Raw genomic sequence first — 27,134 nt, forward strand, 5'->3', positions numbered from 1 at the left:
CAGTATATACCGGGTCAGTTAAAGTACTATAGATAGACCAAATATATATAAATAATTATATACAAAAAAAATTATATATATATATATATATATACATACATACATACATACATACATACATACATAGGCATCAACAGCAGTGTAAACCCCTGGGCATAGCAATGTATTGTGGCCTCTACCGATCCTCCAGCGGTAGGGGTGGGGGAAGATTTGATGTCCCACGGGTGGTAGGGGGTATTATATCAACCGCTCAGCATGTAGGGCTTGGATCAGTAATTTCCACTAATTACCCCTGTACTGTACAGATGGTGGGAGATGGGGTGGAAGAAGGGGACACTGGGCTGAATGAAGGGGCTCTGATACATAACTTCCAGGGTGGTAGAGGATGTTTAATACGCAGAGGAGGGGTGTATAGTGGAGTGGGCTTCTTATTCATAATTTTCTGGTGGGAGGACAACTTGCTTGACTGCAGATATCTCCAGTTCCCGGATTTGGATTTCTTCGATTTTAATTGAATTAAAAACTAGAGAATGCCACCTAACAAATGGTATTGGGGATTAGAGTTCAGGAGGCAGAGAAATCTGCCAACGAGTATATAAAACTACATACCAGGTGTGTGGAGCTGGAGCAGTAACCAGCTGCTGGAAGGCTGATATCTCTGGTTATGGGAATAGTAGAGACAAGATACTAGTGTCCATCAGAGAGGGAGAGTCTCAGCTTTTGGAATATACTGTACCCTCAGAAAATCTGAAATATCTGACTGGGAATAGCAATTAACAGGGTTGGATGGGGACCACTGCTTTGCAGTCAGATATCTCCGGTTCCCAAGGGCCGATTTTTAAAATTCTTATACCCATGGAAAGAGGGGACCCTCAGCTTTCAGTCTAGGGCCCTTAGACTCCAGGGGGGGTTTCTGGGTACTCAGAAACCCCCCCTGCGTGCGCTACTGCTGGTGATTGTATTCTGCATATACTATGTCCCAACGTTTGTGTTTTAGGGCCAAGCATCAGTCGGAGCCACTTCATTATTGCAATAAACTGGAAGGGAGTGAGTTTTCTTGATGAGAATGAAAAAAAACTCTTGGATCTTTCATTTCCGGATTTAATTGGCATCCGTACAAAAAGGTGTATCTAGCATGGACATTGTATATTGCATATGTTGCATTATTTCCATTCTGTGGAATTGAAATGAACCAGTTAAATATCTTTGATGTGCCTCTGTTGTTTGTATCCCCCTTCCTTCCCCTTGGCCTGTTGCACAGATATAGCTCAATTATAGAAACGTAATAACAACTAATGACTACATGGCAAGAACAAACACCCCATTCGTGATGTATCCCTTTAGTCTGTTTGTAAATATCATTATCATTGTGCATAAGAGAAATAACATTGGAACTACATAGATCTTTCTGTTTCTAACATACCACACTGTTATCTAGATAATATTTCTGAGATCATCATCTAACCTCTGACATTGAAGAAATGTAATATCTAGTCATTGACATGAAGACATGACCTCAACTCAAAGATGGCCTATCTCTGGCCCCCGGCATCACTGACCCACCCCACTGCCCTCACGTACAATGGGGCGAGTCAGACCCGCTCGTTGTGCACCAAATTCGCTACCACGGCAGATGTTTGGGGTTTGTGCATGTGCAACTATGCATATGTGCAAACCCCCGGGTCGCACACCTTCGGCGACTTTCACACTCACTCAGGCATTCGCACAATAGTGGGCAGGCATGGAACGGACGCAGGGGACCTCCCACAATTTTGTGTGCGCAACCATAGAAACGATAGGTGCCCACCTGCCCAGCAGGCTTGTTGATCCCTGCTTGGGGCGAGCGGTTGATGTCACATGGCATTCTGACTGCCTGGTTCTGCTGCTGCATAAGAGGAACAGCTAGTGATGTTGGCGTGGGGGGCACCTAACAAAGGGGGCCTGGTGTACAGTATGCCTTGCACCTCTCCATTGATCTAGCTATGACGGAGCATGAGTCAATTCTGCGGCTTGGCTTAGATTCATGGATCAATTTGAACACACACACTCATGGGGCACTGAACTAGATGAGTTCAGACCATTTGATTCCCCGTGGAAGGATCAGATCAATTCCAGCTTTAAAATATCCTGTTAGTGGAAGATATCTACATGTTCCCACCAGTGTTGGTCCTCATCATCATTTTTAGTCAGCACGTGCTGAATATCTTTCCAGCTTAAAATAAACTAAAGAGTAACAACAGTATGTGGCAATATGTGAAAATGATAAATAACTGATTTTTCTTTGATTTGCTATACAGTCCACAGATCATTCTATCTATACCATATCAGTACAGTAATGTAAATGTATTCATTCTCAGGGCTGAGAAGTCATTTGGACAGTGCTGTGTCTTAAATACTCTGCGGGGGGAACAGTTTGTCCTGACTTCACAGCACAGTGAAGAAATTGCGAAGTTGCTCCTCTACTTTTTGGATGAACTGAAGAGCAGATCCCAGTATGCTGTAGCACTACAGGACAGCTCCACCACATTCAAAGACTTACCGGGTGCCATGGAAAAAACAGGTGTGGTCTAAAATTGGTAACAGAATATACACTATACAATACTAGTAATGAAGGTTAGAGAACCCTGGAGGTTGGAAGGAGGGTACAGAAATTGGTGTACAATTCCTCTATGGATACATGTTTAGGTTACTACATTCCGCTATGGGAACTTGTGTACAGAAAAGTGTGTTCCCAAACAGTGCCCAAAGCTGCCTTACAAATTGTGTATATAGGGTATTCCCTAAACCCTTCACCAAGAAGGGTTTAGGGAATACTTTTGGCAACTGTCCATTTGAAATAGAGATGCACCTACTTTTTCAATACCCGTTAACATGAAAATGTGTATAGTGGAAGGCATTAAAACATCACTTTGAAGCCCACCTTCTGTGACTTTATGGCCACCGCTGAATTATTCTAAAATATTTTATATTGTACCTAAAATAATATACTATAAATGCTTGGGAAGTGCACCAACAACTCCCAAGCGTCCAAAAAAGCAGTCATTTTGTGTGGGAAATAGTATGTATGACTACTAATAACAAAATAACAATATAGCTGTGCCCTCTGTACCCATTAGATTTAATGAATATACATTCCGGGGGTCTGATTAGATGCTGCACCATAACATGGCGGTCAGCAGTCACTGTGCAGGAGTTAGCACTTTGAGATTATCCCTTGGTGGGTGACTTTCAGAAGCAGTCTGCACTACCCTTGTGACACCATTGTGTATATATATGTATATATATATATATATATATATATATATATATATACACTTCATACATAGTTTCCTACCCTCCTGCATTCTGCAGGAGACTCCCTGAAATAGCAGAAATCTCCCTCTCTCCCTCATTAGTCTAACAATCTCCCTCATTTCACCTAGCCCACATTACACTGGTTAAATTTTTTGGGAAAAAAGGAATGAGAGACAGATACATTTACATTGAGTTATCAGCATCATTTCCCAGCACTTTAGCATATATAGTAGCTCTTACTAACTGCTTTGGATATAAGTCATTTAAATTACACACCCACGCTCTTAGGTTCCGCAGTCACAATCTCTTTTCACAATATCTCCATATATGGAACTAGACACACCCCCTCAATGGGGCGCTTTTCAAAATTATTTTACCAACTATAATCTCAATCTCCCTGAAACTGTTTATCAAAAGTAGACAAGTATGACATTATATATATGTGTGTGTGTGTGTGTGTGTGTGTGTGTGTGTGTGTGTGTGTGTGTGTGTGTATTATATATATTGTCTTGCAATCCAAAATCCAGGGCTTAATTCAGGTGTGGTTGCCCTTGTAAGCGGTAATGCACTAGTATGATAATGCAACAAAAGGTGTGTGATATTAGTAGATGACTCCTGCTTCCATTAGTGATGTGCTAAGTACAAAATCCAAGAATGTATGCTGAATTGGTGCAGAATATGCAGGGAACGTTTATTAATATCTGTAGTTGTTAAAAAATAATAAAATAAGTTTTATTGTGTGTGTGTGTGTGTGTGTGCACTGAGCACATTGCAATCAGTGCAGTCAGTGCACCCTGTGCCAGCTCTACCCCCTAAAGGCATGATGTAACACCTAAGGGCAGGCGGTGCTGGAAGTACAGTACTGCAAGAAGATGCTCCCCAGGACACTCCGGGCCAGTATAGGCTGCAGGAAAGATCAGTGCAGGCAGGGTGCATGCCTGGAACATGAATAATGACTTTAGGGTGTCATTCCAAACACCATGCTTAACCAGATAAAGGGGCCATGGAGCAGCAATTGTGCCTCCCCCAGGGCCCTTGCTGGCCTGGTGGTGGCAAAAAGGTTGCTTTTCCTTCGAAAGATACAGGGCCAGATGTATCAAGCTTCAAAAGTGATCCAATGGAAAGTGATAAACAACCAGCCAATCAGCTCCTTACTGCCATGTTACAGGCTGGGCTTGAAAAGTGACAGACAGGAGCTGATTGGCTGGTTGTTTTTCACTCTCCACTTTATCACTTTTTGAAACTTGATACATCTGGCCCACAGAGACAGACAATGCACCTTTGCCATGAAGCTAGGTAGGTGCGCCTGAATGCACAGACAGATTTTTGTTATTCTCGTCACATTATAAATAATCCATGTTACTCTCTTAAACTATAACAGTAACCATTGGATTTTCTCTAGATGAACCTGAGCTTTTGAGTGTTCGAAGTGGAGATCTGCTGCTTCTTGACAGGAGTCCAGAACTTCAGTCTGGGCCCAAATGGATCTATGCCCAGAATGAGAGAACTGGAAAAAGTGGTGCTGTGTCTTTGGATGCCATTCATATTGTACCAAGCCTTAACAAACCCACTACTGAAATACTGGTAAGCAATTGCCCTATTCATATACGAGGTTAAGGGCCCGGTTCTAAGTTGAACACAAGTCACAATACGCATGGGTCTTGCACATTTCAGCATATTACTATACATGCACTGGATCAGGTATATACACAAAAAAAGAGATTTCTAGAGTCTATGGATTTTATAGTCCATTGACAGAGCACCGACGGAGGACTCTTCATGACAGACCAATATTATTTTCTTTCTTCTAAATATATTAAGAAGGGGTTAAGCAGACAGGCTCATTTTGATTGGCTTTGGCTTTTGTACAGTAGATATGGGCACCTTCAGGTAAATATCCTGGATTTGTAGACAAATCTCAGTATGCCATACAAAGAACTCAAACTCTAAACCTCATACACCGCAGTCAGACATTTAACACCTGAGCTACTGTATTTGCTCGTTTGCAAGCCTAGGAATTCTAAGTATAGTAAGCTAATTGTAATTGCCAATTGTAATTTCACTAAGATGGGAGTTGTATTTCAGATGGGATGTTGCTATAGGCAACCAATCAGATGCTGTCTATTGTTTTTTAGAAGGTGTTGAATAAATAAGAAGTAGATTCTTATTGGTTGCCCATAGCAACATTCCATGTGAAATAGAACTCCCATCCTTAGTAAATTTTCGCCTAATAGAGGGTACAGATATGTACTATTTTTCTATTCAATATTGCTTATAGAAGCAAAATCAAATAGAAATCGAATAGAATATCGAATGGGCAGTGAGTGGTTTTTCTACATTCAATGCCGATTCTATTCCATGTAGTATACATGGAATAGATAAATAGTCTTGGCAGGCAAGACTATATGGTACAGATCTGTACTATATAGCCAAGTTGAATGTAAACACTGTAACTACCCCAGACCCAGACACAGACACAGACCCAGATGGAATAGGGATTGAATAGAAAGTATAATCTTACCGTGGGGGGAAATTTACTAAATTGTGAATTTTTAGAATTGAGAGATGTTTCTCTTAGCAACCAAATTCTAATTATGCCTATACTTTATTACTCACTGAATATAATCTCAACACTTTAACAGAGACTGATCGCGATGTCCCCAGAGCAGCGCAAATCAGAATTAATCAATTCTCAGTTTGATGACTTTGGGCTGCAGGAGAAAACAAAGCCTTACACATTGGAGGAATTCTCAATGCAGTATTTCAGGTACCAGGATATTTACAGAGCAGTAACACGCAACATGAAGTTTAGTCTTTAAGCTCTAAAATACTATTGCTTGGTTCTCCTCTTAGGCTTCCAGACCCTGAGTCTGTTTCCAGGGCCTTCCTACAGAGATCCCGTGGTAAGTCACACCTCTGGGCTTACTCCAGAGAACCACTAAGACAACCGCTGCTGAAGAAGGTGTCTGAAGTGGCTGAGCTGCGGGATTTTGCATGCCAAGCTTTCATTGATATCCTTTGCAGACATGTGAACTTGGTGCAGATAATATGAATTTACAATCACTGGAACAGTTCTGAAATCTAGTACCCGGAACTCAGCTACTGGAAAACATTACATTAAAATGTAATCAGTGATTGGTTACAGACCAATGTAGTAGCTAGACATTACCACGCCCCTTTTCCCCCTTTGTCACTTTACTCTTTGGTGTCTGTGCAATGTAGGGTACACACCAGGACGACCCGCTCACGATGCACATTGTGAGCTGGTCGTCAGTGTCTTGTCCGACACGCTCAAGATGACGCGGAGCGGACGACCCGCTCACGATGTGCACCGCGAGCGTTACCGATCCAGGGTGTATGGTCGTTTTCAGATCCTACCTGCTACAGGTAGGATCTGAATAACGACGACCAACCTGCGGGGCCGGTCGAAATTGGATCAGAACAGGACAGAAAAGGGCCCAAACACCACACAATCTACATCCAATCGGTCAGAATTGGATCTAGATTGATGGGATCGGGCCCTAGTCGTCCTGGTGTGTACCCAGCATAACTGTCATTGATCTGTCCCTTTATCTCCCATCTCTCTGCCCTCTCATTTTTCTATCCTTACTTTCAGGGGCGTAACTTCAACCTAGTCGCCTGGAAGCAAGTTGGAGTTTGGTGTCCCCCTCTTAGCCAGTCTGCAGGGACTGAAGCAAGCAGTGAATTAGCAATGCGCAAACTATACTGTGTGACTGTGTCATTTTCTGCAGTTCAGGCTGAGCAGTTCCAGGTGGGAGCCATCCTGGCAGTATTGTAGGTTTTAGCGGGCTCCTGGTACAGAGTTGATTAATGCTTCAGCGTATGTGCCGCAGAGCTTCGATGGCAGAGCAGCAGTCACACTTGGCTCCTGCTGTGAACCACACATGCTTGGAGGCAAGCATCTCCATTGCCTCTTGGTAACCCCAAGTCCCTGCTTACCCCAAATCTCCTCTCACCTGGCCTAACTTGTCCATTCCACTCTCTAGGCCGAAAGTGTGTTGGCTCAGCTGTAAGTTAAATGAGGGCATGTGTTAACAATTCCACAGGATATTGACATATAATCTATATATTCCACTATACACATTGCTAAACAATCTGGGCTCCTCCGGTATATGTAAATTACTGGTATATAGCTAGCACAATATATGGATACTAGTGAAAATGACAGTAGTGACAAAGACCAGGATATTGCCTGAATATCAGACCAAGAAGGGGATTGGTGATTTAACGTTATTGTGGAGTGATTAGTAGTGTTCTGTGTGTGTGTGTGTGTGTGTGTGTGCGTGTGTGTACAGTGTTCTGGGCCAGATGTATCAATCTTCAAAAAGTGATGAAGTGGAGAGTGATAAACAACCAGCCAATCAGCTCCTACCTGAATTTTTCAAACCCACCCTGTGACATGGCAGTTAGCAGCTGATTGGCTGGCTGTTAATCTCTCCCCACTTTACTATCACTTTTTGAAGCTTGATACATCTGGCCCACTGTGTGTGTATCTACACACCATGAATTTAAATAAAATTGCTAAACCAATATATACAGCTGGACAGAAGTGGCAGCAGTGGTAGATGTGTAGCATAATTCAGGGCTCCTCTAGTTATATTTATGCATATAGAGTCTGTGAAACTTTAAAAGGCAGACGATGGGCATCAGAAGGGGGCATTCAGACAAATGGCCAAATTAGGAAGACCTCATCATTTTGTTGTTAACCAGAATTATTAAAGAATGGTTCTACCCCAAATACCAGCCAGCTGATGGCCTCGTGAAGCAATAGGGATCTTCAGCCGCTGCGATTTTTCCAGTGTCATGGGTCGAAAACAATAGAATTTGTATTGGCTAGAATAATAGGTTGGTTTAAAGCAGGGGTGGCCAAACCTGTCCTCAAGATCTACCAACGGTGCATGTTTTCCAGGCAACCTGTGGATCTATAGTAGGAATGCATGCAGCATGTTTGAAAATGTGACAGATAGTAATGACTACAGCTGTGCGGCAGCTAGGTAACCTGGAAAACGTGGACCGTTGGTAGATCTCGAGGACCGGTTTGGCCACCCCTGGTTTAAAGCAATGGAAATGTAATTAATGAAACAAAAGCAGTATTTGTTTATATATTTTTTAGATATTCCTCTATTGCCATTTTATGTTGTGTTATTCACATTGAAATTGTTGAACTTTAACATGTTCTACCTATTATGAAGTACATGGGGGATTATCCATCAAAACAGTCACACTCGCAAGTGAACCTTACAGACCAAATCTTCCTGGGCCCTCTGCGGGAGGAGGCACTGAGAGATGAAATCTACTGCCAGATATTGAAGCAAATGACGGCAAACAGCAACAGGTGAACTCTCATCTTATAAAAGTAATAATGAGAAGATAACATTTAATATCCTCTATTGGAAAAAAATGTGACACATACCAGTAGGGTTTAGGGAACATCACATCTTGAAGACACACTACATATTAAACGTACTAAGCTCCCATGTTTATGCTGAGTTGCAACTTGGCTTGTTACCAACGTATGTGGGTCTGCTTAAAAAAAAAACGGTAATTTACTAAGCTCCCGCATTTTCAGGATTCATGTTTTCCGATGGTGAAGTCATTCGTCTTTAGCTGTCGACTTTGCTGACACCCAAACACTGCTGAAAATGAAGTCCGCACAGTTCAGTGAGTCAGATCTGTGTGGTGCTTCCGTCCCCAGAATTCCGTCCCCAGAATGTGGCATTACCTTTCTGATTACACAAGTAAGCACTGTACGGATATGACTGATCTGTGCATGCTTCTCCAAACACGCCAGCCAAAAAGTGGTCTATTTGAAAAGTGCTCCTGAAGCCTTTGTCATAGCAGTATTGGTACATTTCCGTGTTACAGTGGAAAGTCTGATGGTCTTTTGATTCCTATATGTGTGTGTGTTCTACCATGATTTTCATTTGTATTTGAGCAAACTCTAGCGGGTTTTGTGTTTAATAAATACCAAGGTGCATTTTGCAAATGAGAATGCAATCTCAGCTCAATTCTTACCATAAGATCCACCAGACTGACAAGTGAACCTTTCAGGATTCTGCTGATCGCAGTATACTAATTGGAGTCACATATGTTGAAACATACAAAATGACACCCGACCCCCCCAAGAAAATAATAGTCGACCATTTACATGTCAACATTTTGTACATGTTGACTTTAGACACAGTAGACTTTTTGCCTGTCAACCATATGGAGTATTGACTATCTATTTACTGTCCATGAAACCACACCACACATTCTGTAGTATACATATTGGGGGGGTTATTCGATGCAAATTTGCACCCTTGCGAATCAAACAAACCAGGTGGTTGGCTGCCACCACTTATTCGCAAGCACAATTCACATGCAGGGCATGCGAATGGATGTTACACAGTCACCGACCATCGAAAGATGTGGAAGGTGCACTCCTATACATAGGCGTGCACGCTGGGAAGGAAATGGGCAGGCAGCTGACATCCGGTGATGTCAGCCTCCCGCCCCCCCGCACCCGCATCACGGCCTCATTAGCATGAGAACACCCAGTATTCTCATGGGAACGCCCATGAAATGCTGGGTGTTACCATATGCTAATGGAACCGCCTGTCGCCCCACGCCCCCCACCCGCTGTCCTGGGTGCGTGCACCCAACGAACAGACTGTTTGCCGTGGGTGCATGCACCCTGCGCAGTAAGACCACATCGGTCCCTGTGCGAACGTAGCGCTGCTGTGAACAGACCTGAATAAGGTCTATAGGCTACTGTAGCTGTGGAAGGGGGTGCAACATATCCTGGAATGCAGATTGATTCAGCTACAAATTGTATTATTTTTGTCACAATTAACATATGCACTCAGTACAGTATGACCAGGGATAATTGCTTCCTATTTGCCTACATTTGCTGGATCGGTAACGGAATCTATTTTAATACCAGATTGCTTTTTGTTTAAAAAAAAAAATTGCTGCGTAATTTCTGTAACAAAATCAGCCAAAAAGCTGTACTTGGGGCAAATGTGAGGGCTTCCATTTATATACCTGTCACTAATGTTTGTTTCTGCTTTCAGAATGTAACAGGTTCTTTTTACCTTACAGCTACAGCATGACCAGCGGCTGGCAGTTGCTTTGGCTCTGTACTGGACTTTTTCCACCTAGTAAAAGTTTGTTGGTCCATGTTCAGAAATTCATCGATTATTATGGGAAAGAGTCACTATCCAAGGAGTGTAAACAAAGGATCCAAAGAGTGCTACAGTAATAATATTTACCTATTTGAAATAATAATACATATTTTATATAGCGTTTTAACTTAACATAATATTAATATAATAATACAACCATATAATAATGTTAATATTGCATTAAAATGAAAAAAAGAAAGTCACTGTTTACCAAATCGTAGACTAGCTTTGAATTTCCGGTTCATGGTCCATGAGGATTCCAATCTGTCCAGAAGAGGGTAGTCACTTAAATTACAACCCTTGTAATATAGGGCCTTATTCTAGTTCACTCTTTCTGACAAAATCCTTCTTAGATGGACAAAACCATGTGCACTGCAGGGGGGCAGATGTAACATGTGCAGAGAGAATTAGATTTGGCTGAGTAATTTTGTTTCTGTGCAGGGAAAATACTGACTGCTTTATTTTTACACTGCAATATAGATCTCACTTTGAAGTAAAACCCCACCCAAATCTAATTCTCTCTGCACATGTTACATCTGCCCCACCTGCAGTGCACATGGTTTTGCCCATCTAAGAAGGATTTTGTCAGAAAGAATGAACCAAAATAAGGCCCCATGTGCACTGCAGGGGGCAAATGTAACATGTACAGAGAGGATTAGATTTGGGTGAGTCATTTTGTTTCTGTGCAGGGTAAATACTGGCTGCTTTATTTTTACACTGCAATATAAATCTCACTTTGAAGTAAAACCCCACCCAAATCTAATTCTCTCTGCACAAGTTACATCTGCCCCACCTGCAGTGCACATCATTTTGTCCATCTAAGAAGGATTTTGTCAGAAAGAGTGAACTAGAATAAGGCCCACATTCGTGTAGATATATTCATACGTTGCTACTTGGATTGTATCCATTACATGCCTTTTTATATTTCCAACCAACCAATCAAATTAATTGACACAAGACATTATTGTATACATAGAGTACTTTGTTAGTGAATTTAACATTTACATTTACTTTTATTTAGCCTATTTACAAGTCTGTGTAGCATTATTATTATTTTATTGATAATAACAATATTATCGCTGGTCCTGACTGTATTCATTTTGTCCGACACAGAACCGGTCCCAGGAAACAGCCACCTCATCTGGTGGAAGTTGAAGCCATAAAAGGGATGACCACAAAGATCCACCACCAGTTTTCCTTTCCAAATGGCACCGAAGAGGTATGAGTGCCACCAGTCTGTGTTTAAAATGACTACCGCCTGCCTTGTATGTGACTCTTAAGTCTTCATTACCAAAGAAAATCTTAATTATAAAAGCAATGTATGTCCCTTTTCAACCTAAAATAAGTGGAATAGATCCATTGTTTGTTAATATAAGTCCCTAATATACTGGGGTAATCTAATTGCTCAGGTGCCACACAACTAATACAGTGCCCTCAAAAGTTATTTTTAATTACTTGAAAGCGGGAGCTCCCTCCCAGCGCTATTCACTCGACCCCAGTCAATGTTGTCCATTGTTTCAATGTTTGTAGCCCTAATACACCCCCTGCGCTCTGTGTGACTGTAACAGCACCCAATGTATAGCTTTATAAATGTGCGTGATCAAGGCGGGCTTGACAGAAGGGGAGGCGTGCAGAACGCAGACAGACACAGCCACCAGGTGCGGGGGTGGGGAGTCGGGAGCGAGACTGCACGGCAGCTCAGGTTTTTTTTAGCTGAGCCTTGCTATCCCCAGCGGCGCTGGCTCCCCCAAGCCACCGCAGGGTCTGCGGCACCATTTTTATGCCACTGGCCATTGCATACAAACATGAACTGGCCCGATTGTTTCAGGAAGAAACAGGTCTCAGAAACTAGATCTTTAACTATGGATTTGAGGAAAGGGCGAATGCATCCCCGGTAACATCTATTTACACCTCTGTTGTGCTGCTCTCTTGCAGGCCTTTGAGGTTAAGACAAACACTAAAGTGAGGGAAGTGTGTCAGAACATCTCCAATAAACTGCAGCTCACCTCTTGGGAGGGCTTCAGCATCTTTCTGAAAATAGGAGACAAGGTGAGTTTAGTATCTAACTTACACTTATTATTCATTGTTAAACAATAACAAAATATACAATATCTGCTTACATACTGTACATTGTACTAGTGACTTCAGCATCACCATCAGTGTATTACACACCACAGAATACATTGCTATCTCTGTACATTGGTATAAAAGCAATTATTACACGGATCACTTTTATTATTTTATCTGTATATGTAATTTAATATTATGATACCTACACAATATGAATTATTCATCAATTATTAGGCTGGGTACACAGCCGGCTAAAGGAACAGCTGTCCAGCCAACTAGCCTAAAGTTGCCCATACACTAGTACAACTTCTCCCAGGGGAGCAGTGGCATACGATTTCCCTTGAACTGCCCTGCAGCTGCCTGGGCAGCAGGACTGCATATGATATGCAGCAACCTGTCCTTTTTCATACGATGCAATCCCAGCCAAGCCGATCCAATGTGCATGGGACCACGCATCAGATCTGATGTCAAACACATGCGATCTGCAGTAAGTTTCTCATTGTCATTCCACAATGGTTTGTATTATAACAAGTGAGGTGGCTCTGCCTTACAATGGATCACTGACTCATGCTTCTCAGTTTGGTTTATTTCACATCAGTACATGGATTTGTCTGAGCACCTAATGAAGCATAAATCAGTTTTGACCCCATACCCTAGTGTAAATTATCGCATGCCAGCCTTGCATATGATACCCTGTCAACTGACCTGGCAGCTCGCCGGCAGCTGTATCACATGCAATACCTCGTATGATGTATTGCATTGCAATTCCATTCAGTGCTACGGGATCCGATAAATCCTTAGTGCGGCAGTGACGATCATCAGAATTGACAGTAAAACACATACAATTTGACACTTTTCACATGGTTTATTGGCTTAATGTGTCAAAATCATGTGAAAAGGGAACAAATTGCACTAGTGTATGGCCACCTTTAGGCCTCACAGCCACTGATATTGTAATGACATTTCTCCCTCTGGTGAAAACAATAGTGAAAATGAAACAAATAGTTCTCATATAAATGTACTTGAAGTGCACATGCCAATGGGAATGGTTTCTAGGGGTAGATGTATGAAGCAGTGATAAGGGAGGAGAAGTGATAAAGTGCCTGGTACTCTATCACCGGCCAATCAGCTCCTATCTGTCCCTGTTTAATCCCAGGATGTAATTTAACAGTCAGGAGCTGATTGGCCAGTGATAAAGTATCAGGCACTTTATCACTTCTCCCTTATCACTACGGTGTCTAACCTGTCTATATGCTCTAAAGAATGTATTTAAGAAAGGCCAGTGGGTATGGACCCAAAATAGGGCAAGAACATAGAAAGTAATTGACACCTATGTAATAATGCTCATGCCTATTTCTTCACGTCCATTAAATTACCTTTTACATCTTCTAATGACTGATCCTTTGGTGATGACTATCTTCTGGTGCAGATTATCAGCCTGAACGAACAAGACTATTTTTATGATTCACTGAGGGACCTAAATGACTACATACGGAAGAGCCGTCCAATTGCAGGTGAGTCAAGTGGCAAATTGTCCTTCTTACTGTACCTGTCCCAGTGTTGTACATGAAACTCATCGGTTTTTCGGTACCTCCTCATCTTTGTGGTCACCGCGTACACCAGTTACATTAGACGCTACGTGAATCGCGATTGTCTGCTCGCCATGCTTCGGGCTCGGTGGCTCGCTTCGCTCACCACACCTTTACTAAGGGTAATAGATGGTAATGTGAAAACATGAGCAAGAAGAGAGGAATTACCGGTTTTTCTATAATGGGTGCAATGTTTGTGGTGCAAACGGCCCCTGGGTCCGAGGCCATACCGCACAAACTGCACCCATTTGCTATTACTTACCTTTCTCGAGTCCCGGGCTGGTGCTTGCGTTGTGGTGAAAAATCAAAATGGCCACGATTTTGTATCCAGAACCTGTTTCTGGAGACCTGTGCATGCACAGTAGGCTCTGGCAAGATGCCAGAGTCTACTTCGCCATGAAGAGGAGGGAGCCCGCCCGGAGTCTGCACATGGGCCCCTTCCTCTATTAAAACGCCCCTGATCAAACCTATCAGTAAAATAGCTTTTGTTTTTGAAATTGCATGTGGCATCTGACTTACAGGTACAATGCATCATAGGAGTCAGCTCAGTAGGTGCTTGGGAACCCAACATTTGTGTTACCAGTTAACCTATCTATGCATGGCTTTTGGACAGGGGATAGTGTGAGCACATCTATTAATTCCAGAATTTATCGCCGTTCTTGTTGCCAGGCGTTATATGCTCCTTTCCGGGGATTTCTTGCTCATTGCCGGAGGTATAATGCTCATTGCAAGTGGTTACATGCTCCTTGCCATGGTGGGGGCGTTACATGGTCATTGCTAGGGGGAGTTACATGTTCAGTGCCAGGGGGAGTTACATGCTCGTTGCCAGGAGGAGATTACATGCTCGTTGCCAGGGGGGGTCACAGGCTCATTTCCAAGGGGGATTTATATGGTTGTTGCCAGGGAGGAGTTATACGCTCATTGCCAAGAGGACTTACATGCTCGTTGCCAGGGGGGTATCCATGCTCATCGTCCAGGGGTTCCATTCACAGTCTGCCAGCGCTTCTGGAATCAGCACTTCCGGTAGTGTTCTGACAGGGGCAGAAATGACATGATGGTTGCAGCGAAGGGCTGTTTGGGAGCTGCAGGCATGTCCGGGCAATCTCGCAAAACTGCAACTTAGTCACACCCTAAATCCCATGGATTGCAGTTGATTTACCTTATAGTTCCTCCCCAGAAAAATGCTAACTTTGTATTGCAGGAACTTTGACCTTTGCCAGTTTCCAGTTATATTTTATGAGGAAACTATGGGTAAATGCCCAGCCAGGGAAGGATCTCAAGGCTGACTGTATATTTCATTATCACCAGGTGAGTGGCATTTCAAATGGCAGATTGTAAGGTTTGAATACCTATAGAGAATAGAAATACAAACATTGTTGTGTGTTGCTAATTTATAATTTAATATCCAGGAGCTCCCAAAATATATGCGCGGCTACCACCGCTGCACTTTAGAGGACGCTGTGAACTTAGCTGGTCTGATATATAAAGTGCAGTACAACAATGACCGCTCTCAGCTTGCCAATATCAATAAAGTCCTGAGAGAATTGGTCCCGGAGGAACTACTGCGCCTCAGCTCCCAGGAGGACTGGAAAAGGGTGAGTGACCTGACCTGCTCTATTACACCGCACCTGCTATTTGCTCCTCACGCTCCCTTCCTTTTTCCTACCATGCTGAATTTGTAGTCTTCATACAATGTAGCCATCTGCACATGTTAAATACATGCCTGTTGCTTCATAATATTGCTATATTCACACAACATGTACTATCACTGGTGGATTATCGCTACAAAATACATTTCACTGGGGTTCTTGTAGTGCTCATATTTCCCCCTTTTCTCCCTCCTCCACCACAGACATCTCATTGTCATAACTTCCCTATATACTTGTCTATTGTCTCTCTACTATTTACTTTTCTTCTACTCTATATCTCTATAATTATATATATAAGTGCAATGTTACCACCCCAGACCGCATTGCAGGAAGTGATTTTACCAGGCAGACGTGTCAATATACACCCTCGGGGACAGCAGAGAGGAGACTGCCCCTGCAGTGTGCTCCGTGTGTGTCTGGGGGTGCTGTGCATGCAATTTGGCATTACAAGTGAAGGGTTTCCGGGATCCCTCCGGAGCTACAGTATAACTGCAATCTGTAACCCATAGGATACAATGGGCTACCACCATATACAGATGATGGTAGCTGAGGGAGTCACATCTGGCAGCATCCACCCATAGAATCCCTTGAGGGATGCGGCGGCTGCTGCGGAAAAGGAGGAATTGCAGCAGGTATTTGAAATCTGCTGCAGTCCCTCCTACTGTATATACATACCGGGGATTCCTGTTTCTGGAGAAATAGCCTGAAAAAATAGAGGCAGATGTATAAAGCCTTAAAAAGAGATAAATGTGAGGGCAATAAAGAAATGTCCTAACTGCCATTCTTCAAACACATACTATAACAGGACAGCTAGGAGCTGATTGGCTGGACGTTTATCACCCTTGCGTTTATCTCTTTTTAAGGCTTAATACATCTGCTCCATTGTTTGATAAATGGGTCCCTGTTTATTTTAAAGAGGCTTTTCAGTTTTTGGTGGATGTGCTTGTTTGTTATATGATGTTACTAAGGTTTATTAGCAGGCTTTTGTTCATAGGCTACAAGCTGGGATATGTGCCCGGTGCTGTTAGTGACTGAGGGACGGGGTGGTATAGTCCCTGTGTAGACTGTGGTGGAAACTCAGTGTAAGAATGAACAGTGCTTTCATTGTGTCCAATGCAGAGAGCTCTCTGGTCTACTAGATGGAAATTTGGAGACCGTTTGATTTTTGTTCAAGAACAAATAAGGCTTTCTATTGGTGGCATGATGAAAGAAATATCTTTTTAATTTATAGTTTTAATTAGGGAGAATGAACATGAATTTGAAAAAGGTTTTGGTTAAATCCTGCGCCGTGAGTGGGTTGGTTTCACTAATCCGTTAATAATAACAAAAATTTATCAAAATCAAAATCCCCGTTATTGCCGCTGTTCTATAAGGGGTAGCTCAGTTCCCCCGAATTGGTACCAGAAAAAACAAAAAGATGGAACTGCGCAATAAAGGGGAATATATGCAATTTATTTATGCACTAATGAAAAATACACAATTTCAAAATACAATTATAAGAATTAATAATTAATAAAACAAGGGGGGGGGGGGGGTTATATAAAAATATTAGCACAACCGGTCGTGTCTGATTAGTAGGTATTTAAAACCAAATACAATTTGCTTCCCTTAAGTTAGTCACAGTCAGATTAGTGTATTAGTTGGTTAGAATGCTGGTTTTTATAACAGTCTTGTTTCATGGATTAGTGAAATAACTGTCCAGGTTTTTAATGTCTGGCCAGACAATTTTTTTGTATATGGGGTACCTTACAGCTGCCACCTGTAGTTCCTCCGGTCTCCCAGTGGATGGTGCTGAATCACCTTTCTTGTTCCCACTTTATCTGGAGTCACCTTTGTGCTGGTGGTCTGATGATAGGCTTGTATGGTTCTCCCCTTTGATGCAAATAAAAAGAGTTATGGATGTCCCAACGCGTTTCCCCGCCTCCGGTAACGGTCTCAGCGGCTTTTTCAAGGAAAATGTAAGGAAAATAGCAAGTAGCTGTTTATGTGTCTCACCCCATATTTATACCTCAGGATGGTCTGAGCGGCGTGGCTTAGCGCTGTCTGGCCGTTTCCGGCTATGCGGCAACTTCCCTTCGTTTGTAGCTTTGTTTCCGGTCCGTGCGTTCCACTGGACCGGAAACGCATCATTTTGCGTTCCATTCAGCGTAGTTAACAGTGTTCGTCATTTATGATCCCTCCCTTCGTTTGTAGCTTTGTTTCCGGTCCGTGCGTTCCACTGGACCGGAAACGCATCATTTTGCGTTCCATTCAGCGTGGTTAACGGTGTTCGTCATTTATGATCCTTCACTTAGACCTTCAGTTGTCTGTGAGAAAGTCTATATGCGGCGGCCATTTTTACTGTTGGAATGCGCATCTTTTACTAGTGATTCCTTCTATTTGGTGCATTATGAGTACGCCGTAGCCATCTTTAATTAGGGAAGCAGGGAAGCAAAAGTATTCGTCTGATATACAGACTTTTAGCTGACATTGATATACACATTGTGCCCATTCACTGTTTGAATGGGTTTATAAAGCCACATATGCAGCTATTCTATGCTGCGCTATGGATATTGTTCTATACCCTTTATTGTAATTAACAATTGGACACATTAATAGATAATACTTTAGATCTACCAACTATCTTCCTACTAATAAAATAAAATCTATATTTATATCTATAGATGGAGGGGTCTATATCTCTCAAGGCAATAATGTAAAGATATATGTAAAAAATTCATCCCATAGAGTCTTTATAATATAAGAAATCCAATAATAATACAAAATAAAATACAACAGATCTTAATATTTGTTTGCGAAAAGAACAGGTCTTTTTGTAATGATTGGCATAAATGGATCTATATATCCCAACAATCATATTTAATAGATCTAAACATTCTAAGCAACAGATATTTGTGGAGAAAACATATATACATATATATTCTTGTAAGGAGATATATAAAAATTGAATAAATAAGAATAAAAATAAAAAAACATATACACACATAGACAAACATACATATCCACATAAAGGAGCATAGAGACAGATTCAATTCAGAGGGTATCTTTCATCTCTTATATATCAGGTATATATTTCAGACAGTAATCCATTTTTAAAGACAGTGTCATGTCGATCTATCACTCTATGTGTCTGAGGACCAAATCAGATCACATAGGGTGGTCGGCATACATTGGTTGCACAAACAGACATATCTGTGCATGCATGGATACATAACCATATAGATCGTCAGTATTCTTTATCCTCTTCGGTATATATATCTTATTAGAACCCAGATTTATGTGTAGATCTCAGATTCCGAATATATCTATATAGATATACCTCACAATATCAAATTATTTCTATTCGATATTAACCTTCTGTTTGATGTTATATTAGTTTAGTCATCCTGATGCCGTCCGGGCATCTGCATGTGTGGTCCGGATGGACCTCCAGTACCGCACATGCAGAGATCCCAGCCTAGGCATCCAGATGACACAAAATAAAAAATATATAATATATATATATACAGATGGTATAGTTGCAAACTAGATGTAAACAGCAGAGAGACGGGGGGGAGGGGGGGGGAGGAGGAAGGAGTTGAGTATCAGGTCATATACATAGGATCATATTTTTATCTACATTATTTTTGAGGACCGATGAGTGGTTGGCGGAAAAGATAGATGGAGCCTTAAATGTATGTGGTAAACCTAGATGTTATTTAGTTCTATCACATCATTTAGGCCGTTTGGCATCAATGAATCCATTCTGTAGATCCAATATGCCTCCCGGCGACAAAGTCTGCCAAATCTATCACCACCTCTATTTGTACTTTTAATACTTTCAATCCCAATTATAGTCACATCATCTATTTTTCCTCTTTGGCACCTATGTATATGGCTTGAAACTGAGTTTGTTTTTATTCCATTAAGTATATTTCTCCTATGTTCCATTCCTCTGACATGTAGTGTTCTAGTCGTTCTACCTATGTATTGCTTCCCGCAGCCGCAGGAAAGCAAATAAATTACATAGGTAGAGCCACAATTTATGAAACTTTCGATTTGGAACACTTCATCATTAGTGGTAGATTTATAACTGGTCGTTTTTCTGGGGGCCATTTTGCATATCAAGCATTTTTCTTTCCCACACTGGTGGTATCCCTTAGGTTTTGGAGGTAACCAGTTTAATTCCTTATTTTTGTCTTCCTTCCTTTCCCTTTTATCCGTATTTATGAAATGACTATGTATTAGTTTTGATTTTAAATTATCTGATCTGCGAAAAATCATTTTCCCATTGTGATTAATCTCATCTTTAAGGAGAGGATCTTGTATCAACATGGCAGTATTATTCTTTATTATATTTCTGATTTCTCTTGCGTACCCATTATATTGAGTTACAAAAAGACCTGTCATCCCCTCACCGATCTCTCTAGTTTCTCTCTGTTTCATTTTTATTTTACTTTTACCCAATAAGTTAATTCTGTCCATTCTATCTACTTCTTGTTTTGCTTGGTTAAGAATAACCTCTGGGTATCCCTGTTCTCTAAAGGATTCCAATACCATATTTGATTGTTTCAGGTAGGCCTCATTCGTGGAACAGTTTCTTTTTATGCGAACCAGTTGTCCCTTTGTAATATTTTTTTTCCAACTATCTGCATGTGAACTTTGATAATTTAAATATCTATTCTGATCAACTGGCTTTACATAAGTCTCAGTTGTCAGTATATTATTCTTTACGTGGAGCGCGACATCCAGGAAACTGATGTGACTCGTGCTGTGGGCACTTGTAAATTTAAGACCAAACTTATTAGAATTTAATTGATCAGTGAAATTTTGAAGTGATTCTAAATCCCCATCCCAAATAATAAATAAATCATCTATATAACGCCCGTATAGGACTAGGTTCGCCCCAAACCCGCCTCCCCACACATGTCTATCCTCCACTACTCCCATGTATAGGTTGGCGAAGCTCGGGGCGAACCTAGTCCCCATAGCGGTCCCCCGTGTTTGTAAATAATAACGTGAATTAAACAAAAAATAATTGTGCTCTAAAATAAACCTAATGGAGTGTAGTAGAAAAGCACGTAGAGGACCCGAAATTTCCTCATCTTTTGAGAGGTAGTGGTCCACTGCTTCTATCCCCAGTTGGTGTGGGATATTGGAGTACAATGCCTCCACATCGCAGGTTACCAGATGATATGTTTCTTTCCACTCGATGTTATTTATTATATTTAGAAAATGTTTTGTGTCTTTAATATGTGATCTCAGGTCCTCCACGTGCTTTTGTAAATAAAAATCAACAAAAGACGACAAATTATTAGTGAGTGACCCTACACCAGAAATAATAGGACGACCAGGTGGGGTGTTTAGTGACTTGTGTATCTTGGGCAAATAATAAAATGTGGGGGTGATAGGGAATTTAATAAATAAAAATTGTGCAGTCTCCCTGGATATCGCGCCCCCTGCAAGTGCTTCATCCAGCATCAGATGTAATTTCTTTTGGTAAGAGGCGGTGGGATCGTGACTCAGAACACCGTAAAAGTTCTTATCATTCAGTTGTCTCATACTTTCTACTATATAATCTTCAGTGTTCAACATCACGATCCCACCGCCCTTGTCAGCAGGCTTAATAGTAACCGTATCATCCTTGCAAAGCTGTTTGATTGCTTCTCGTTCTCCTTTACTCAAATTGTCTCTAATTGGCTTTTTTTCGGCTTTGTCGCATAATTCTTTGAACTGTCTCAAAGTTGTATTATAGAAACAGTCCACGAATGGGCCTTTGTGTTGGAGGGGATAGAATTCGGACTTATTTTTGAACCTTTTTATATCATATATTTTAATTTCGTTCTCCGTCTTGCCTTTAGTTGTTATGGATTCGTTTTGCAGACTCTCTAATATTTCTAGGGCCTCATTATCTTCTTGATCAAGGATAATAGGGGAACTGTCCATATTGTTTGTATTTCTTAGGGCCTTAATCGCAAAGAATCTCTTGCGACTCAATGTTCTTGTGTATCTATTTAGGTCCACAAAGAGTTTGAAAATATTTGGTTTGCACACAGGGGCAAAATTTAGTCCCTTTTCTAACAATCTAATCTCATTTTCTGTCAATTTTTTAGATGAGAGATTATATATTCCTTTTCCTTTTGATGTTATCTTGTATTTAGGGTCTTTTTTGATCTGGACTCTTCTACCTCCTCTGCATCCCCTTCGTCTCGGTTTCTTTTTAGGGGGGTTTTTATAGATCTCAAGTTGATTTGGTCCTCAGACACATAGAGTGATAGATCGACATGACACTGTCTTTAAAAATGGATTACTGTCTGAAATATATACCTGATATATAAGAGATGAAAGATACCCTCTGAATTGAATCTGTCTCTATGCTCCTTTATGTGGATATGTATGTTTGTCTATGTGTGTATATGTTTTTTTATTTTTATTCTTATTTATTCAATTTTTATATATCTCCTTACAAGAATATATATGTATATATGTTTTCTCCACAAATATCTGTTGCTTAGAATGTTTAGATCTATTAAATATGATTGTTGGGATATATAGATCCATTTATGCCAATCATTACAAAAAGACCTGTTCTTTTCGCAAACAAATATTAAGATCTGTTGTATTTTATTTTGTATTATTATTGGATTTATTATATTATAAAGACTCTATGGGATGAATTTTTTACATATATCTTTACATTATTGCCTTGAGAGATATAGACCCCTCCATCTATAGATATAAATATAGATTTTATTTTATTAGTAGGAAGATAGTTGGTAGATCTAAAGTATTATCTATTAATGTGTCCAATTGCTAATTACAATAAAGGGTATAGAACAATATCCATAGCGCAGCATAGAATAGCTGCATATGTGGCTTTATAAACCCATCCAAACAGTGAATGGGCACAATGTGTATATCAATGTCAGCTAAAAGTCTGTATATCAGACGAATACTTTTGCTTCCCTGCTTCCCTAATTAAAGATGGCTACGGCGTACTCATAATGCACCAAATAGAAGGAATCACTAGTAAAAGATGCGCATTCCAACAGTAAAAATGGCCGCCGCATATAGACTTTCTCACAGACAACTGAAGGTCTAAGTGAAGGATCATAAATGACGAACACCGTTAACCACGCTGAATGGAACGCAAAATGATGCGTTTCCGGTCCAGTGGAACGCACGGACCGGAAACAAAGCTACAAACGAAGGGAGGGATCATAAATGACGAACACTGTTAACTACGCTGAATGGAACGCAAAATGATGCGTTTCCGGTCCAGTGGAACGCACGGACCGGAAACAAAGCTACAAACGAAGGGAAGTTGCCGCATAGCCGGAAACGGCCAGACAGCGCTAAGCCACGCCGCTCAGACCATCCTGAGGTATAAATATGGGGTGAGACACATAAACAGCTACTTGCTATTTTCCTTACATTTTCCTTGAAAAAGCCGCTGAGACCGTTACCGGAGGCGGGGAAACGCGTTGGGACATCCATAACTCTTTTTATTTGCATCAAAGGGGAGAACCATACAAGCCTATCATCAGACCACCAGCACAAAGGTGAATTTGAAAAAGACTCGTCGGGGGAAATTTACTAAGACGGGAGTTTTATTTCACAAGGGATGTTGCTACGGGCAACACTCAGATACTATCTATTATCTTCTCGACGGTACTAACTAAATAAAAAGTAGATTCTGATTGGTTGCATGTGAAATAGAAGTCCCATCTTAGTAAATGACCCCGTTAAGTCCATGTTTCCTTATTAATCTATTATCAGTTATTCATATAGCTCGTACATTTACAGCAGCGCTTCACATATCAGTCCCTGCCCATGGAGCTTACAAACTTAGGGCCAAATGTAATAGGGTGAGAGTTTCAGAAAGTGAGAGATTTTGGGAGAGTTTTCCTATTTTTTAAAGCAGCAATCAATTACATGGCAAAATCAACCTGGTTTTGCAGTGTAAAAGATTGCCCCTTTGAAATATTTGAAAACTCTCCCAAAATCTCTCACTTTCTGATTCACACACGTTACACTCTATTACATTTGGCCCTTAGAAACAACAGAATTGTAGGTTATATGCTCAGACGTGCCCGTTTCACCCCCAAATAGGCAAGTTCCGTGTTATGGCAGAATTACATCACTGTGTTTCCATTATAGCCTAGTGTGCATTGGTACATACTGGTACATAGAATAAAGACAATGCTGGCTTTTTTATAGGTTTATAGTTTTTTTTTTACATGCCTCTGATTGAGCACAAGGATGTAATATTCTTTATTTGTGTGTGATTTATTCGAGCTTATAAATTGCTCAAATCCGTTTAACACAGCATGATCCCCTATCTATGCCGTGATCTTTCTCTCAATTCAATGGGTTCTATGCACAGTAAGTAAAGTAGACCTTCCCTTGGTTCCAGTGCTAGGAGTATCTACTCTACCTAGTAGATCCATCAGACTCTTGAATTTTGGGGGCTCAGTAGGCCACTCTTCCATCTGCCCACTTCCAGAGTAAAGTTGGTATTTTTCGGCTTGATGAAAATAGATTTTTTCTTAAAAAGTGATAATAAATTATATTTTATTTATGTTGTTCATGTATAGAAAATGTCTGTTTTAAATTAGTTTCTTTTTTAACATTCTTCAGATTGAACAGTATTGAAGGTATCTTTATTTGTATATCATCCCTAGTCAAGAGAAAAGATTACTGCAATGTGGTGTCTCTACTCGCAGGGATTTTGTCAGTTACATGTAACTGTGCTTTTGATTAAAAAATGAATGATCTAATAACCTCTCCCCCTCTATGGTACAGACTGTGTCATCTTCTTAAATTGCATTCCTATGCTTAGAGAACAGGCTGCTGATCATTGTCATTATATGCCTTTGTCAATAGAATATAATAGCAGCTTATAATAAACATGAGAAGAAAACAGTGGATGAAGCTAAAGTGGCATTTCTCAAGCACATTTTCAGATGGCCGACATATGGCTCTGCGTTCTTTGAAGTGAAGGTAAGTACAGGTACATAAGAAGTATATGGCCATGTGGACTTTAAATCTACCCTGCCCCATCAGAGCCTCTCCTGTGCCCCCACGCTGCTTACCCAACCCCTTATCTGCCAGATAGTCATGCTGATCACAATGTGCCAGCCTATCCGGTGCCCCAGTCTCTGTCTCCAGTGACAGTTCATCCTGGGTTCCTAGTCAAGCTGTGCCAGCCGTTTCTGTGCCCCCAATCTCACTGTTCCTACACTCAGGGCTGGCTCTACCATTAGGAAGTTTCACCTGAGGTTTGGCCTTGGATTTCCAGCAGAGCGCTGCAAATGTGGTGAGCTTTGACTATAAAAATTATTAGAATAATACAAAAAAAAAATGATACTTGTAATTTAGAAATATATTCTTTGTTTTATTCCAATCATTTTTGCAGTCAAACCTCTGGAGAATACTGGACTTTGACAGATTACGCTCTGCTTACCCTGACTGTTTGTCACTGAAGAATAGGAAGTACAAGAAGCCATGGTTGTCTGGTAGAACTGAGATAGGGCTTTACCATTGGCTTAGCAATATTCCCCATAGTCCCCATGGTGGCTTGGAGATGCTGAGTAAGTGTGGGCGCTGGGAGTTCTTGAGGGACTATTGTCCAGATCTATTGGTCTGTGGTCCCGATGCTCTGGCTCCCATTAAAAAGGTCTCTCGCTAAATGTCCACCACCTTACAGCAGACAGTTGAGGATGCTAGAGGAGGCAGCCACCGCTGTACTTAATAACTGTCTGCTGTGAGGTGGTGTCTTAACTTTTTGGTAGTGGGGGGCCGAATATTTTGTACAGACATTTTAAATATATAATCATTAAACAAATGTGTGGTTTTTATTGTCATAAAGATGAAATGTAACAAATGATAGTATACCCATCTTTCTGTTTTGATGTTTGCCAGTCCTCTGATTGCGCCCACCAGAGAAGCCTCTGTCATCTTGTCCTACCACTATCCTCATATGCACATCAACTATCATATAGGACACCATTATTTGTGGCACTGTTCCCTTACAATGTGTTACATAGACTGTATTATTCAATAACACGACTCTGTTTTGCAGCAATCCTTCGATCCCGAATTCCCAGATATCGTTCTCATTGCCATAAACAAGCTTGGAGTATCACTCTTTAATCCCAAGACTAAGGCAAGGCACAAATCTGAATTATGTATTTATATTAAGTGTTTATGAATTCACAGTGTAGGGTATTAACAGCACACCAGTCTTCCAATGTTAGCTATTATCTCTGTGTTACACTTTCCTGCTCCGTATTGTGGTAACGTGTATAACAGAAAGATATCCAAAAACAGTAGTTCATTACATATCAACACAAAATGATGATTTTGCCAAACCAGGGTCTATCAGGATTTCAGCTGCATGTGTCTGCGACAGTGGCAGAACTTATGGGTGGTGAGCTTAGGTGCAAAATATATTTTTGGGCCCTCTTCCTCTACCCTAACCCAAGTTTACCATATACAACACAGCAATGGGTGACAGGAAGAGACAGGGGGAGGCAGAATCTGACAGGGGGAACCAGTGGATGATAGGTGCACTGCACCTGCTGCACCAATGGTAGTTCCACGTCTGGGCTGCGGTCATAGATGATCACATTGTTTAATTATTTGTTTGATCTGTGAAACTGCACCTTTTGACCCAATGTTTGGCAAGTAGTTCTGCCCTGTAGAGATGCTTACTGGACATTCTTACGGTATTCATTTGCTACCAGTACTTGAAGGGGGGGGGGGGGGATAATAGCACCAATAAGATTTATTAAGAATTTCACACAGAATATTACATCAGTACTTTTCTCAAGAACTATATTTTACTCTTCTCCAACTGCAGGATTAAAAGGGTGTGGTATAACACACCGACAGTCGGGATTCCGACAGTCATTAGCCCGATGTCAGAATCCCGACTGCATAGCGGGGGGGAGCGCAACGAAGCCCCTTGTGGGCACTATTTTATTCTCACTCTATGGGGGTCGTGGACCCCCACAAGGGAGCAGTCGGGATTCCGACGTCGGGGTAATGACTGTCAGAATCCCGACTGTCGGTGAGTCGTCCGGCACCCGATTAAAGTGTAACCAACACGCTCATGTTTCTTTGATTGCAAAACCAATGCAATAGTAGTTTGTTTATTTAGTTATTTACCACAAAGTGTCCGCAGCGCCGTACATAGCAAACAAAAAACAAATTACAAGGTAACGTACAGGGTGTGTTGATAAAATACAGCATAAATAGGGGTATAGCTGGTAGAATTAAATCAGCATCAGTTCTGAAGTAGGTGTCAAAATTGTTGAGGAGACTGAAGATGGAGTAGAGGAAGGGAAGTACAGGGCAGGAAC

General features: G+C 41.2%; 1 protein-coding gene across 1 annotated transcript in view; it reads left to right on the forward strand.

The window, feature by feature from the left end:
- MYO7B (myosin VIIB) overlaps nt 1–27,134 on the forward strand; it is a 177,287-nt gene that overhangs the window by 146,723 nt on the left and 3,430 nt on the right. The window contains exons 34-47 of the mRNA XM_083178235.1: nt 998–1,124; nt 2,358–2,560; nt 4,697–4,878; nt 5,937–6,061; nt 6,148–6,305; nt 8,497–8,650; nt 10,399–10,554; nt 11,595–11,700; nt 12,417–12,530; nt 13,981–14,065; nt 15,342–15,448; nt 15,550–15,735; nt 24,655–24,771; nt 25,853–25,936. Coding sequence (XP_083034361.1) covers nt 998–1,124; nt 2,358–2,560; nt 4,697–4,878; nt 5,937–6,061; nt 6,148–6,305; nt 8,497–8,650; nt 10,399–10,554; nt 11,595–11,700; nt 12,417–12,530; nt 13,981–14,065; nt 15,342–15,448; nt 15,550–15,735; nt 24,655–24,771; nt 25,853–25,936 — 1,904 coding nt within the window. The remainder of the gene's footprint in view (nt 1–997; nt 1,125–2,357; nt 2,561–4,696; nt 4,879–5,936; nt 6,062–6,147; nt 6,306–8,496; nt 8,651–10,398; nt 10,555–11,594; nt 11,701–12,416; nt 12,531–13,980; nt 14,066–15,341; nt 15,449–15,549; nt 15,736–24,654; nt 24,772–25,852; nt 25,937–27,134) is intronic.

The sequence above is a fragment of the Crinia signifera genome, chromosome 3 (assembly GCF_055691185.1).
Source record: "Crinia signifera chromosome 3, ASM5569118v1, whole genome shotgun sequence".
Lineage (NCBI taxonomy): Eukaryota > Metazoa > Chordata > Amphibia > Anura > Myobatrachidae > Crinia > Crinia signifera.